The sequence below is a fragment of the Cyprinus carpio genome, chromosome A16 (assembly GCF_018340385.1).
Source record: "Cyprinus carpio isolate SPL01 chromosome A16, ASM1834038v1, whole genome shotgun sequence".
In the NCBI taxonomy this organism is placed as follows: Eukaryota; Metazoa; Chordata; class Actinopteri; order Cypriniformes; family Cyprinidae; genus Cyprinus; species Cyprinus carpio.
Window position 1 is genome coordinate 10,639,158 of NC_056587.1, and position 15,362 is coordinate 10,654,519.

Below are 15,362 nucleotides of genomic sequence, written 5' to 3' on the forward strand. Positions count from 1 at the left end.
AAATGAGAAAGTTTTAAAATGTGACCTGTTCTGAAAATGACACTGAAGATGTGACATACTGTGGTCATATGGATGAACATAAACCTTCAAGAAGAAGGAAATTTACCGGGAATTGCAAATATCAGGCTCATGTTGGGAAAAACAGTCATCCTTGAGGAGACCAACATCAGTACAATAAAATCAGAGACTTTACCAGAAATACTGTGAGCTGCTCCAACCAGAGGCTTTCAAGTGAAAAAAAATAAAGAAATGATTAGTGAATGAACGTAAATTTGGATGGGTGAAATGTTTTCTTGTAGCCCTATATATATTCTTTTAACATTTACTGATAAAACAAGCTTTGAATCCTGCTCTACCTCGAGGAGAGCATATAGGGTTTCATATATATAGTGGTATAATATAGGCCAAGACATTGATTGATCAATAAAGAATTTTTCACCAGAGTGTTGTGTTAAAGACAAAGTGACTACACGGAGTCGTCACTAAGACTGGGGTAGGTTTATGAGAAAAATGGGCCCCCTTCTCCCCAGGACCAATGAGTAGACTATACCAGTCTGAGACATAGCAAGACACAGAAAAACACGTTCCTAATAACCAGAGAGGTTTCATCCATATGCTTGTGTTTCTGGGTTCAGGCTTAAACTCACGAACACAACACTTCTATGATGAGGATGTAGTAATCACATAACAACAACATTAATAATACTCACAACCCCCAGAGAAACCCATTAGCACCTTTCCAGTTTTTAAAGAAAAGCTTCAGAGGGTGAGAGTGGAGCTGGGACTGGGACAGAGGAAAACTCTCATTCTGTGATCCTGTAAATAACACACATCTACACACAATAACAACAGACTTCACAGAGAGAGGTCTTTCCGTTGTTTTATAGTTTTGATTTATCTGTCCCTCTGAAGATATTATGCAGCTCTAGTGGTTGTAACAACAAAAAAAAAACTGTTACACATGACAGACTTTTACATGCTAACAAAGGGAGATGTTTTATTAATCTTTCAAATTAAATCTTTAATCTGTAACAGTGTTTTTTTTCTCATGTAGTGGGATTGCCCCTTTAAATAAAGTCTGCGTGGCCCCTTTAAAAATAGCTCACTGATTGCATAAGGTGGGTGGGTACGTCAGGCAATCACGTAGATATATAGACGCAGGTGAGACCTGTCTGCGTAGGTCTTGTATCTTCTTCACTCCTCGGTAAAGGCAGGTTTGGTTCGGCTGGAGAATTATAGATGGGAGGGAATTATAAACTTAGAAATATGGGTGTTTGTGGTAATTTAACTTAATTCGCATGCTTGATTTAATGTGCTTGTTTGGTGTAAATTTAGATTAGTCGGTTACGTTCGGGCATTGTTAGTGAGCATGTGAGGGTTATGCACGTCAAAGGTAATTTTATTTTTCCCTTACCCTATTTGTGTGATTTTTAAAATGTGAGAGGAGTGGGGGAGGAAGAAGAAAGTAAACGAAAACATCTTTTATTTGTTTTTTTGAAGTTGCTAGCTGCTGCTTTGCTGTGGCTCAAATGCCGTTTCCAGTTTTGGGACGCAGGATTTTTGTGCTCACGCGATTGCATTGAACGCCTTCGCTATCGCCTGTAAATACCGTTCGCGTTGGATGCGCTGTAAAAACCGTGGCCTTTATTCCGGCTCCCACCTGGTGTTCGCTGGTGTAATTTCATCGCGTTTGTTTTGTGTATTTTGTTCAAGTGTATGTGCAACGGAGTTTGATTGAAATTGATTTTTGTTTCAGTTCAGTTTGTTTATTGTATTTTATTTCATAGGTTTTGTTTATTAACCTATTTAGTTCATATTGTTTTTTTGGGGTTGGTTGTATTTCTTGTCTTGCTTTACATTGATACTGCCCAATTACATAGCTGATACATTGTGGTTTGTTTATTTTTCCATTCTTTCTGATTTTGGTTTATTTGGTCGATGTGGAGTGGGTTTAAATTATTGTACTTTTGGTTTTGATTGCTTTGAATTGTTTTTATTTGTATTTTGTTTTCTCATGGAGTGGTGAAATGTTTTATGCAAAGACATAATTCCAAAGAAACCTCCTTGTTTAGTTTATCTGTTTTTGTGAACTGTTTCGTGTATTAGATTATTATTATTATTATTATTATTATTTTATTTATTTTTTTTGTGTGTGTGTGTGTTTGGCCAGTGTAGGGGTGGCTGGCCCATGTGAACTGACTAATGAAGCCCATTGGGCTGATTCATTCACATTGATTAACTTGTTTTTTTTTTTTTTTTTTATTGATGTTGAGCTCAAGGTGTTTTAACCCCTTAACTGTCACCGTCCCACCTGTGGGACGCTTGGCGCTCTTTTTTTTTGTTGTCCTTTTTCTCTGTAAAACCTTTTAGTAATCATCATAAATTATATATCATTTGAAAGCTTAGAAGCCCAAGATTCATTCTGTGAAAACCATTTTGAAATTGGACATAGTGTTACCATGGAAATGGTACTTTAAAATCTTAAGGCGGTCTCCTCCCCCTTAGTGGGCAGTGTCAAGTGTCATATTACAAAATGCATTACGGTCTTTTAGAATCAAAAGTTTTTATAATCTTGGCAACAAACATATCACTGGAAAGGTCTGAGTCTCATGATTCCATATTTGGTGGTTATTTTGAGTATTGAAGTAAAATTGACAGAGAAATCTAGGGAAAAAATCATTAAACAAAATTCAAAGGAGTTTTGATGGCTCCCAGTGGCTGTTTGTGGTATGACGCCCTAAATAAAATCTCACAGGAACCTCATTTTTTTTCATATCAACTTCAAATTCGGAACATAACTTATTTAGACACAAGGCTTTAATTTTATACCAATTTTAGAGTAAAACATGTTATGTAAAATATAATAAATAAAATAAAATAAAATGAATATAGCACATTTTATTTACTGTACATTTAAACTTCTATAACTTTTTGATACTTAAATTTTTTGAAAAAATTCCACTTTTGACAAAATCTGCTAATTTTCTTTCTTTAATAAGAGACCAACCTTAGGTCTATATTCCAAATTTTTCATAAAATACAACAATTTAAGTTTGGATAGTGCACTTTAATGTCTATTTTAAAAAATGGGGGTGACAGTTAAGGGGTTAATAATTAAGTGAGAGATAAAATTGTAGCCTGTGGTTTGGTCTCTGCTTGTCCTTTTCACTTAGTTGAAAGCCTGTTATCGGGGAGGCTTCAAAATTGGGGTCTTGAGTACGGGCCTTACTAGTGTAAGTTGATACGTATACGGTCACCCTCAGTGCTAACCAAAATGTAGGATGTTTTATAAATCTGATTCTTCTGCACATTCTTTCTGACTGTAATACTGAGTGACTTTTGATGATTCCCTTTCAGAACCGTGTATGTTAATAAAAACATCACTTTTTAAACCGATTAAGTCAGTTACAAAAAAGTGGTCAGTCTGTTGTTTGGACTGAGTTTGATCATCTCAAACTAAAACAGCTTAAAACAGAGTGCTGATTGATATTCATGTTTTCTTACATGTAAGAATATGCATGTGCAGGGATTCTGTATTACAACAATTAAAGGCCCCACCAACTACTAGAGCCACTTCCCCAAGAGCTTCACACCCCAAGATTTGACTTTATCCTCAATCCATTGAAGCATGTCAAGACATCTCAGGCTGCTTGCCAACTCCTTTAGGTGTGTCTTTGTTATGCTGACTCATAATGAGATCTTTATGTCACTTACATGAGTGACAGCCATCAGGTGAGGCTCCATAGCTCAGTGGTTAGAGCACTGGTCTTGTAAACCAGGGGTCGCGAGTTCAATTCTCGCTGGGGCCTGGCAATAAACCTTTTGAAAAGTGACCTGTTTTGAAATGACCCTGGATTAGGGCTGATGAGGACTAAATACCACATGACATAATGTGATCATTTGGATGAACATGAACCATCACAGAAGAAGGAAAATAGGGACATTCATGTCCTGTTCCTCCATACAGGCTCTTGTTGGCATGGGAAATACAGTCATTCTTGAAGAGACCAAATAGCAGACAGACCAACATCAATACAATAAAATCAGAGAATTTATTTATTGGCAACATTGTGAGCTGCTCCAACCAGGGGCTTTTAAGATAAAGAAATTATTAACTAATTAAATAAATTATTCCTTTCGGGTGTGAGACCTGTTTCTATTTAGTATATAATGCAATATAATGCATATTGTATACAGTATAATGTAACATACTGTAAACTAAAACCATCAGTTGTCAGTTCTCAGCTCCACACACACAGGAACTCAAACCAACCACAGTACTACTAGACTGTTAGGTTAGGTTTAGGGTTAGGTTTAGTTGATCTGTACCTGCAAAGTTACTTATAGTCAGTTGAATGCCTCTTGAGGGACCATCAAAATAATGTTTGAACAGGTATTAAGCAGTCTACTAATACATAATAATGATTGATAGGTGACAAAGTTACAAAGTAATGGCAAAGTGACAGTGACAAAGTTATTATAGTTAGTATAAGGTCTATAGTACAGTATAGTCTTACAATCTCCAGAAAAACCCAAAAACGATCATTCTGTGATCCACACACACTGACAGCTACCCTCACAGAGAGAGTCTTTCCATTGTTTTACAGTCATGATGTAAATTCCTCTCCGAGGATGTTACCAGCTAAAGTGGATGTAACAACAAAAAACTGTGTAACACATGATCATTTACATGATAACGAACAAAAATATATGTTAAAGAATCAAATATATAAGCTACAAAATAACACAATAATCATAGGAATATGTCTGATGGGGTTTCAGAAATAGGATGATAAATATTTACTGATAATTCTATTCTGATCCACTCTTTATTTCTGATCATTTGTCTGTGATTTATGTGGGCTAGAAAGTAAATGCAGAAATAAGATCATGTCCGAATAAAACAGATGATTGATATCCATGTTTTCTAAAATTTAAAAAAAGGCATAATATGTGCAAGGATTCTGTTACAAAAATTAAAAGGCCCCACCAACTGCTAGAGCCACCCTTAGCTTCAATATCTAGTGTTCCTGTGGCTCAGTGGTAGAGCGCAGAAGGTTGTGGGCTTGATTCCCAGAGGAACACATGTTAGGTAAAAAAAAGAATGTTAGCCTGAATGCACTGTAAGTCGCTTTGGACAAAAATGTCTGCCAAGTGTATGCCAACTCAGGTGTGTCCATAGCTCAGTGGTTAGAGCACTGGTCTTGTAAACCAGGGGTCGCGAGTTCGATCCTCGCTGGGGCCTAAATGATAAAGTTTTAAAATGTGACCTGTTCTGAAAATGACACTGAAGATGTGACATACTGTGATCATATGGATGAACATAAACCTTCAAGAACAAGACATTTACCGGTGGCCTGATGGTCATTCTGGCCTGCCGACTGTCGCTGTGCAGTCGATCAGGCTGACGTGCTGCAACTGCGAATTAATTGACGGATTTATGAATCTAAGAATCAGGCGATCGCGGAGTGAAAATGACACCACCACATGACCCAACATCAGCGAAGCACTGCCTAATTGGCTATATCCAGAGGCAGGCTTCATCTTAGAAAACCGTGCAAAAAATGGAGCAGCAGGAGAAGCAGAGCTCCACCTCTGCGGGAGCAGAGCGGGAACGTATAAAAAGGAGAAAAGCCCTGGCCACAGACGCATTAAATTGATGCAAAATCCCAGCCATGTTCACCAGTAAGGGAGCAGGTCGGTCAGCATTACATTTACATTATATTTACTAGGGGTGGGACGGTTCACTGAAAAAATCGAACTGTTCGGTTCTCCACACAACGCTGTTCAACTTAAATCTGACAAAGCATCTGTAATATGGTTTACTATAAATAACACGTAAAACAAACAGGGTTCAGTTAATATATGTTTCTGTTGATGGATGAACATTTTGGCTTCCCAGACATTACAACAACAGCGATGAGAAAAAAATAAAAACCGTGGCCAAACCATTCACTTTTGTTCAATACGAATACGAACACTGGATCAGTGCATTCTTTTAAAGTGACAGTCCTTATATTTATCGAACAGCAACAACAAAGAAATCACTCACTGCTCTTGATTGAAAAGCTTTTGTAAATTTAATAAAGATTTATCTTTAATTTGTAGTCCAAAATGCAATGCTGGTTTACATTTGATTACTTTATTCAATTTATGTACCTAAAAACTATGCTATATCTACCTAAAAAACCCTGAAAGTCAGTTTATTTTATTTGTAGCTTTACTCTGTTGTATTTATTTGTGCTGTTGCTTGTAGTTAGAATATTCTTAATAATATGATAAAATATATATTTTTTGAAAGTATCGTTTTTCCATAAACATAGCACATACTGTGAAACAAACCTAACCGTGAAAAAGTTGAACTGTTCCACCCCTTATATTTACGTAATCATTTGGCAGACGGACGCTTTCATCCAAAGAGACTTACAATAGATACAAACTATTCTAAAAAAAAAATTACAAATATATATAATGATAGAAGTTTTAAAAGAGCATCTTTATGACAAACTAGCACACTGTTTTACATATGGGGACACAGTATTTTTTTTTTGTGCCAAATTTGACCAGAAATTATGATTTTCCATTTCTAGCCTACAATATGTAATCTAGTCTACAATGTTTATTTATTTATTTTGAGGTGACGAAGGAAGCAACAGTAGCACTAGTGCTCCAAGTGCTCCTGCTGTTAAACAAAAGGGGGTGGACAGTTCAGCTTTTGAGTCAGAGCAGGAACCTTCCGGTAAAGTTTAAGCAATAAGCAAAACTAAACATGCTGGCTATACTCTTAGAACAATATGTGCTTTTATGATTTATAAGATCATCAGTAGTAGGACTGTGATCATGGGGACATACAATTGATGGCTGCATAATTAATATAGATTATTGAAAGTGCTTATTTCATATAGCAAAGAAACTAGATGTGCAGAGTGAGAGAGAGAGGGATTCAGGGAAAGATGATATAGATGGTGGATTCCTAGTGAGTTTTTTAGGGTTTATTTATTCATCTATTCATATTATGTATGGTCGTCTACCTGTTACATCAACTAACAGGGTTAGCCTACAAGTTTAGCAGTCTGGTGGACACATGAATTGGGTGGTGGTGACTGCACCAACAGAGGTGGCCTGGGGTGGAGTCAAATTCCCGGCCTGATTTACTGTCCCAGTCCGCCACTGCGTTCGGGCATTGTTAGTGAGCATGTGAGGGTTATGCACGTCAAAGGTAATTTTATTTTTCCCTTACCCTATTTGTGTGATCTTTAAAATGTGAGAGGAGTGGGGGAGGAAGAAGAAAGTAAACGAAAACATCTTTATTTGTTTTACAGAAGTTGCTAGCTGCTGCTTTGCTGTGGCTCAAATGCCGTTTCCAGTTTTGGGACGCAGGATTTTTGTGCTCACGCGATTGCATTGAACGCCTTCGCTATCGCCTGTATACCGTTCGCGTTGGATGCGCTGTAAAACCGTGGCCTTTGATTCCGGCTCCACCTGGTGTTCGCTGGTGTAATTTCATCGCGTTTGTTTTGTGTATTTTGTTCAAGTGTGTGTGCAACGGAGTTTGATTGAAATTGATTTTGTTTCAGTTCAATTTGTTTTATTGTATTTTATTTATTAGGTTTTGTTTATTAACCTATTTAGTTCATATTGTTTTTTTTGGGTTGGTTGTATTTCTTGTATTGCTTTACATTGATACTGCTCCATTACATAGCTGATACATTGTGGTTTGTTTATTTTTGTTCTTTCTGATTTTGGTTTATTTGGTCGATGTGGAGTGGGTTTAAATTATTGTACTTTTGGTTTTGATTGCTTTGAATTGTTTTTATTTGTATTTTGTTTTCTCATGGAGTGGTGAAATGTTTTATGCAAAGACATAATTCCAAAGAAACCTCCTTGTTTAGTTTATCTGTTTATCTGTTTTGTGAACTGTTTCTTCGTGTATTAGATTTCTTTTCTTTTTGTGTGTGTGTGTTTGGCCAGTGTAGGGGTGGCTGGCCCATGTGAACTGACTAATGAAGCCCATTGGGCTGATTCATTCACATTGATTAACGTGTTTTTTTTTTTTATTGATGTTGAGCTCAAGGTGTTTTAATAATTAAGTGAGAGATAAAATTGTAGCCTGTGGTTTGGTCTCTGCTTGTCCTTTTCACTTAGTTGAAAGCCTGTTATCGGGGAGGCTTCAAAATTGGGGTCTTGAGTACGGGCCTTACTAGTGTAAGTTGATCGAGTCATATACGGTCACCCTCAGTGCTAACCAAAACGTAGGATGTTTTATAAATCTGATTCTTCTGCACATTATTTCTGACTGTAATACTGAGTGACTTTTGATGATTCCCTTTCAGAACCGTGTATGTTAATAAAAACATCACTTTTTAAACCGATTAATTCAGTTACAAAAAAGTGGCCAGTCTGTTGTTTGGACTGAGTTTGATCATCTCAAACTAAAACAGCTTAAAACAGAGTGCTGATTGATATTCATGTTTTCTTACATGTAAGAATATGCATGTGCAGGGATTCTGTATTACAACAATTAAAGGCACCACCAACTACTAGAGCCACTTCCCCAAGAGCTTCACACCCCAAGATTTGACTTTATCCTCAATCCATTGAAGCACGTCAAGACATCTCAGGCTGCCTGCCAACTCCTTTAGGTGTGCCTTTGTCATGCTGACTCATAATGAGATCTTTATCACACTTACATGAGTGACAGCCATCAGGTGAGGCTCCATAGCTCAGTGGTTAGAGCACTGGTCTAGTAAACCAGGGGTCGCGAGTTCAATTCTCGCTGGGGCCTGATTAAGATCCTTTTGAAAAGTGACCTGTTCTGAAAATGGCCCTGGATTAGGGCTGATGAGGACTAAATACCACATGACATAATCTGGTCATTTGGATGAACATGAACCATCACAGAAGAAGGAAAACTGGGACATTCAGGTCCTTAGATCAGGTCCTGTTCCTCCATACAGGCTCTTGTTGGCATGAGAAATACAGTCATTCTTGAAGAGACCAAATAGCAGGCAGACCAACATCAATACAATAAAATCAGATAATTTATTTATTGGCAATGTTGTGAGCTGCTCCAACCAGGGGCTTTTAAGATAAAGAAATTATTAACTAATTAAGTAAATTATTCCTTTCGGGTGTGAGACCTATTTCTATTTAGTATATTCGGTCCTATATACTGTAATATACTGTAAACTAAAGCCATCAGCTGTCAGTTCTCAGCTCCACACACACAGGAACTCAAACCAACCACAGCACTACTAGACTGTTAGGTTAGGTTTAGGGTTAGATTTAGTTGATCTGTACCTGCAAAGTTTCTTATAGTCAGCTGAATGCCTCTTGAGGGACCATCAAAATAATGTTTGAACAGACATTAAGCAGTCTACTAATACATAATGATGATTTGGTTGGTGACATAGTTACAAAGTAATGGCAAAGTGACAGTGACAAAGTTATTATAGTTAGTATAAGGTCTATAGTACAGTATAGTATAAGGTCATCACTAAGACTCGCACCGGGCCCCGTGTCAGCTAAGGACGGCCCTAGTCTAGTATAAGAGTTTTTTTAACTCCACCCTCTTACAAATCCTTCCAAAAGAAGAACACACGTCTGGGATGTGGAGGTTTGAGAGAAACCAAAGGAAGGTAACAGCTTTCTTTAACACCAGTGTCTGGAGTGTATATACTATGATGATAAATATTTCTTACGATCTCCAGAAAAACTCAAAAATGATCATTCTGTGATCCACACACACTACCCTCAAAGAGAGAGTCTTTCCATTGTTTTAAAGTCATGATGTAAATTCCTCTCTGAGGATGTTACCAGCTAAAGTGGATGTAGCAACAGAAAAACTGTGTAACACATGATCATTTACATGATAACGAACAAAAATATATATTAAAGAATCAAATAAGCTATAAAATAACACAATAATCATAGGAAAGTGTCTGATGGTGTTTCAGAAATAGGATGATAAATATTTACTGATAATTCTATTCTGATCCCCTCTTTATTTCTGATCATTTGTCTGTGATTTATGTGGGCTAGAAGGTAAATGCAGAAATAAGATCAAGTCCGAATAAAACAGTTGATTGATATCCATGTTTTCTTACATGTTAAAATAGGCATAATATGTGCAAGGATTCTATGTTACAACAATTAAAAGGCTCCACCAACTACTAGAGCCACACTTAGCTTTGATATCTGTTAAGACATCTCAGACTGCCTGCCAACTCCTTTAGGTGTGTCTTTGTTATGCTAACTCAAAGTGAGCTTTTTATGTCACTTACATGAGTGACTGTCACCAGGTGAGGCTCCATAGCTCAGTGGTTAGAGCACTGGTCTTGTAAACCAGGGGTCGCGAGTTCAATCCTCGCTGGGGCCTAAATGATTAAGTTTTAAAATGTGACCTGTGCTGAAGATGACATACTGTGATCTTATGGATGAACATAAACCTTCAAGAAGAAGCAAAGATATCAGGCTCATGTTGGGAAAAACAGTCATCCTTGAGGAGACCAACATCCGAGACTTTACCAGCAACACTGTGAGCTGCTCCAACCAGAGGCTTTCAAGAGAAAAAAATAATAATTAAAGAAATTATTCCTTTATCTTGAGGGTGTGCGACCTATTTCTATGTTCTAATTTCTATAATTTACCTGTGCTGTACAATGCAGTTTTATTTTCTCAATGTACCACTGTAATACCTTGAGATACCAGTAGATGGCAAAATAAAATGTATCTATGAGCTATCAGAAGCTACAGCGTGCATTGTATTGTTTTTGGTTCACATACAGATACAAATGACTGATGTCAAATATCATGTCAAATATACAGCATAAGAATGAAGGTTGTTCATTTGAAACAGTTTATCGAAAGTCTATAGGAGTAAAGGGGGTAATTTCACTTTATTTTGTGGCAACAAGTTTCAAATTCACAATGGAAGCAGCCGTATGCATCCACAAGCAGATAAAGCTTACAAAGATAAACTGTATGACAGGACATCAGAGAAGGAACATGACGTGCGATGCTGAACTGTTTAGTACAGTTCAATCTGTGTGGTCCTATAAAGTGGCTTCTAACCAAACACTTTATTCACCAGATGCCCTCATGAGAGAAACAAAAACACCAGTCATTTTGGTCTGTTAAATCTTTTCTTTCCTCAATAAAAAAATTTAGTCAGTTTGCATAAACATTAAAATGTAATATGCTTATTTTCTGTTTTAAGAAAAAGAAATGATGGTGCATGTTTTGCCTTGATGTGAAACATCTAATCATTAAGCCGTAGTGGCTGGTGGTGAGAGAGCAGGTGAGGGGACAAGGCTTGTGGATCTATCATTGTCTCTATTATAATACAAACATGTAATTGATGCTCTTATTTCAATTATATCAAGACTTTTACATTTCACATTATAGGGCAGATTTCTTACCCAATCATATTTGTGTTTGGACATGGACATCAGAGAGACATCACATATATCATAGTACAGAAGGATCATCTAAAAAGTTTGTTCTGGAGAAAGGAGTCACTTACAAACAAATGAAGTCATTTGGGCCCCTATACTAGAATGTGACCAGTCTGTCGTTTAGTCTGATCTTGTTAGACTAAAAAGGTTTATTGAGTGTGATTTGATTTTCTTGTTTTCTCACATGTAAGAATATGCTTATATCTGCAGGGGATTATGAGTTATTATGTAGTGGCTACAGTTTTTGTTGTGGCCTTTTGTTGTAGCTCATATTTACAAAACATGATGGAATGAATATAATAAAATAACAGTAAAAATATACAAATATTAAATAAACGATTAGTGAATAAATGAAAAATTGGATGGGTAAAATGTTTTCTTGTAGCCCTATATTATTTTGTTTTTTAGGCAGATTAAAGAGGAGTTTACGAAGCTTCATCAGTTTCTGCAAGATGAAGAAGAAGCTTCAATCACTGCACTGAGGAAGGAGGAAGAGCAGAAGAGTCAGATGATGAAGGAGAAGCTTGAGGAGATGAACAGACAGATCTCAGATCTATCAGACACAATAAAAGACATAGAGGAGAAGATGAATCGAAGTGACGTCTCATTTCTAAATATGAGAAATTATTTCCATTTCTTCCTGTGCACAAAACTTACTTTAAACCTGTATTGAGAAGCTATTTTGACATGATGAATAATATATATATATATACAGTATATATATATATATATATATATATATATATATATATATATATATATATATATATATATATTATATATAAATAATTCTATGAGATACTAAATTGTTTTGGACTGTATATTTTCCAGAGCTTTAATGCCACAATGGAAAGGTAAGTGAGCCGTCGTGTCACTTGTGTCATTGATTGTGAACTCAAACTCACTGCAGTTCTGACAAGTGAATGTTATTCCCGAGCCCAGAGTTCACAACAAGATCCACAGATGCTTTCTGGAGCTTTGATTAACGTGGCAGATCATCTGAGAAACCTGACCTTCAGAGTCTGGAAGAAGATGCATCAACTTGTTCAAAACTGTGAGACTAAGATATTGCAGATTAAACATTTGCAGGATATGGAGGATATGTAGGAAAAACATTCACCCCCAAACTTGACCCCCATATTTAAAGTCAGATGAATAAAAAGGGGTCTTTCCATAAAACAGAGCAAAATTTGTTAGAAATAAGATGTGTTTATCACTGAAAGTGTATTCACTCATACTATTTAAATAAGCATCAGAATAAAAGCTCCTGTTGTTTGTATCTCTCATCAGCTCCTGTGACTCTGGACCCAAACACTGCAAATACTTATCTGATCCTGTCTGGTGATCCGACCAGTCTGACAAGCAATGAAACATGGCAACAAATTCCGGATAATCCAGAGAGATTTGATGAATATTCATGTGTTCTGGGTTCAGAGGGCTTTAACTCAGGAACACACTTCTGGGATGTGGAGGTTGGAGACAATTCAGAGTGGGTTATTGGAGTAACCACAGAATCGAACCAAAGGAAGGGAACAGATTTCTTTTACACTAATGTCTGGTGCATATGGTTTGAAGATGGTAAATATTTCTTACAAGCCCCAGAGAAACCCAATAGCACCTTTCCAGTTAAAGAAAAGCTTCAGAGGGTGAGAGTGGAGCTGGACTGGGACAGAGGAAAAATCTCATTCTGTGATCCTGTAAATAACACACATCTACACACAATAACAACCACCTTCACAGAGAAAGTCTTTCCGTTGTTTTATACTTTTGATGGATCTGTCCCTCTGAAGATATTACCAGCTACAGTAGTTATAACAACAGAAAAAACAGTTTTGCACATGCCACGCTAGTAACATTACATCTGCCTTGAACGGAATGAACTCATAAAGGAATAAAATTTTTCAGCTATCTGAAATCTTTCACTCAGTAAAAATACTGATTGTTGTATGTTAATAACATCTCCAGAGTCTTCCTTTTAACAAGTCTGTCTTCAGCTCTGTCCTCATCTTCAGGACACTACATACCTTTTGTCACTTTTGCCTGTGATGGTTTTTCAGTCTCATTCTACAGTTCTAAGCACGAACAAATGAAGTCAATTGGGCTCCATATAAGACAGTGGCAAGACTGTTGTTCTATTTATCGAGTTAGCATATAATTGTTTACAGGTGTTTAGTTTACAGTGCTTTCTTAATGTAGCTTCAATGAGTAACTCAAAAAAAGTTGAGGCTTTCTTAGAAGAATGTGTGAGAAATTTCGGGTTTGTTGGTTCTTCCTTCAATGCATCACTGTAAATACCTCATGATGCTGGTAGATGAGAGCAAAATAAAAACCATCTAGTTATCTGTAGCAATACTGTGATTTGCTTTGTTTTTGGTTTACATACACAAATACACAAAGATCACAAATAGAGGTGATATCAGATTTCATTTCACCAAATATACATCATAAGAATACAAGTAATTCACTGAAAACAATCCACTGAAAATCTTTTAGGAAAAATTGTCACTCTGTCTTACATTGGTGTAACCCAATTTGTTCTGATGCAAGTATGTTTGTCCTTTACATCCTGTAGCATTCAGTGTTCAGTCAGCAAGTACATGTTTGTTTGGGGGAAGAGTACTCCATTAGGGCACAATGCAGGTGGCTTTACGTAGAGTCAGGTATCCAGTCACCACATCTGTTGGCAACTGACGGATGTAAGAAAACTCTTCCGTCGATGCAAAGTGCAGTTTAGTCTGAGGGTCAGTATAGTTTGCCTAGGACACAGATACAAACATATTCAGGTGAGGTTCCAGAAATGAAGAGTTATAGAATTTAAAACAATTTAGAATTTAAAACTAACCAACAAAAACAAGAAATCCAGTGTCACACCTTGTTCAAAAGATTTTTCTTGTACATTATTAATTAAAAACAATTTACAGCAGACTCACCAGAAGACCTGAGATGTCTGAGTACTTTTTAGCAGGTTTCATAGAGGGAGGTGCATCTATACTGCAGTCTGACAGAGAAAAAGACAATTGGGATTTGAATATTGTCAGCATAAATCAACAATGACACTCTGACATGACATTTAAAATATAAACACATCCATGTACTTACATGGTCTGGCAATAATTATATGCCTTATATCACTTCTTTTGCAACACTGATTCATTCATGTTTTATGAATTTAGTAAGTCAGACTCACAGTTAGGATCAGTGATTTTCCAGGGCAGTGCTTTCTCCGCTGCTAGAATCTGCTTCAGATTCTTCCACGTCCGATTCTTCTTCCCTGCTGCTGCTCCACCAATACCTGAGTGCTAGTGAAGGAGGAAGAACTTATGACTCCATTGAACAGTAACAGAGAGCATTTTTTCTGTCTTTACAAACTTACCACAAAGTTGGGGTTCTTAAAAGGAAGACATTTGGCAGAAGTTTCTACATCAACAGCTCCCACAGGTTTTCCCTCAGTAGTGGACTCCAAAGGAGCAACCTGTGACCGATGCCGCACCATCAATGAGAAACATTCCGTTATCAAATGAACCAAGCCATGTAAACGCTAGACCTGTGATGAAGTGAGGCTAGAATTAATTATTTACCTGAGCTTGAGTAGTTGACGATGCAGGCTGTGTTTTTTTCTTTTTAGCACTGTTATTATTTGGCTGCGCGGTTGTGGGGGTCGCGGGACTAACACGTTTCTTACTCCGGGCCTGAGCAACTAACGCCGCCGCGGTCACAGCTTTACCCGTCGAAAGCGTCGCTGGATTCAAATCCTTTGCTTTTGATACTCCCGGTTCAGAAGGGGCAGACATTTGTCTTCATTGACTTTTTACAAACATAACCTGAAATTTAATAAACACATTAGCCTGCAGCTAGTCACAACATCCCGTTCACCCGGAAGTAATGAGAACGTGCCAGACGTTTGTA

General features: G+C 37.1%; 1 protein-coding gene and 4 non-coding genes across 6 annotated transcripts; 4 read left to right on the plus strand and 1 right to left on the minus strand.

The window, feature by feature from the left end:
* Positions 1-3,736: 3,736 nt before the first annotated feature.
* trnat-ugu lies at positions 3,737-3,809 on the plus strand. Its single transcript has one exon. It is a non-coding gene; the product is annotated as a tRNA-Thr (tRNA).
* Positions 3,810-5,169: 1,360 nt separating this feature from the next.
* Positions 5,170-5,245, plus strand: trnat-ugu. Its single transcript has one exon. It is a non-coding gene; the product is annotated as a tRNA-Thr (tRNA).
* Positions 5,246-8,712: 3,467 nt separating this feature from the next.
* Positions 8,713-8,785, plus strand: trnat-agu. The gene has a single exon. It is a non-coding gene; the product is annotated as a tRNA-Thr (tRNA).
* A 1,520-nt stretch (positions 8,786-10,305) lies between these two features.
* trnat-ugu lies at positions 10,306-10,378 on the plus strand. Its single transcript has one exon. It is a non-coding gene; the product is annotated as a tRNA-Thr (tRNA).
* Positions 10,379-13,202: 2,824 nt separating this feature from the next.
* LOC109104700 (INO80 complex subunit C-like) lies at positions 13,203-15,362 on the minus strand. 2 transcript variants are annotated; one of them, XR_006161975.1, is made up of 6 exons: positions 15,035-15,362; positions 14,830-14,928; positions 14,644-14,755; positions 14,387-14,454; positions 14,003-14,212; positions 13,203-13,785 (listed from the first exon to the last, which is right to left on the minus strand). XR_006161975.1 is itself a non-coding variant. In XM_019117988.2 (5 exons), the coding sequence occupies exons 1-5, from the start codon at positions 15,245-15,247 to the stop codon at positions 14,081-14,083; spliced, it is 624 nt and encodes a 207-aa protein (XP_018973533.1). In that variant the 5' UTR covers positions 15,248-15,362; the 3' UTR covers positions 13,862-14,080. The 2 variants fall into 2 exon arrangements, 1 of the variants encoding a protein (XP_018973533.1); XM_019117988.2 differs by lacking the exon at positions 13,203-13,785 and having other exon boundaries at positions 13,862-14,212.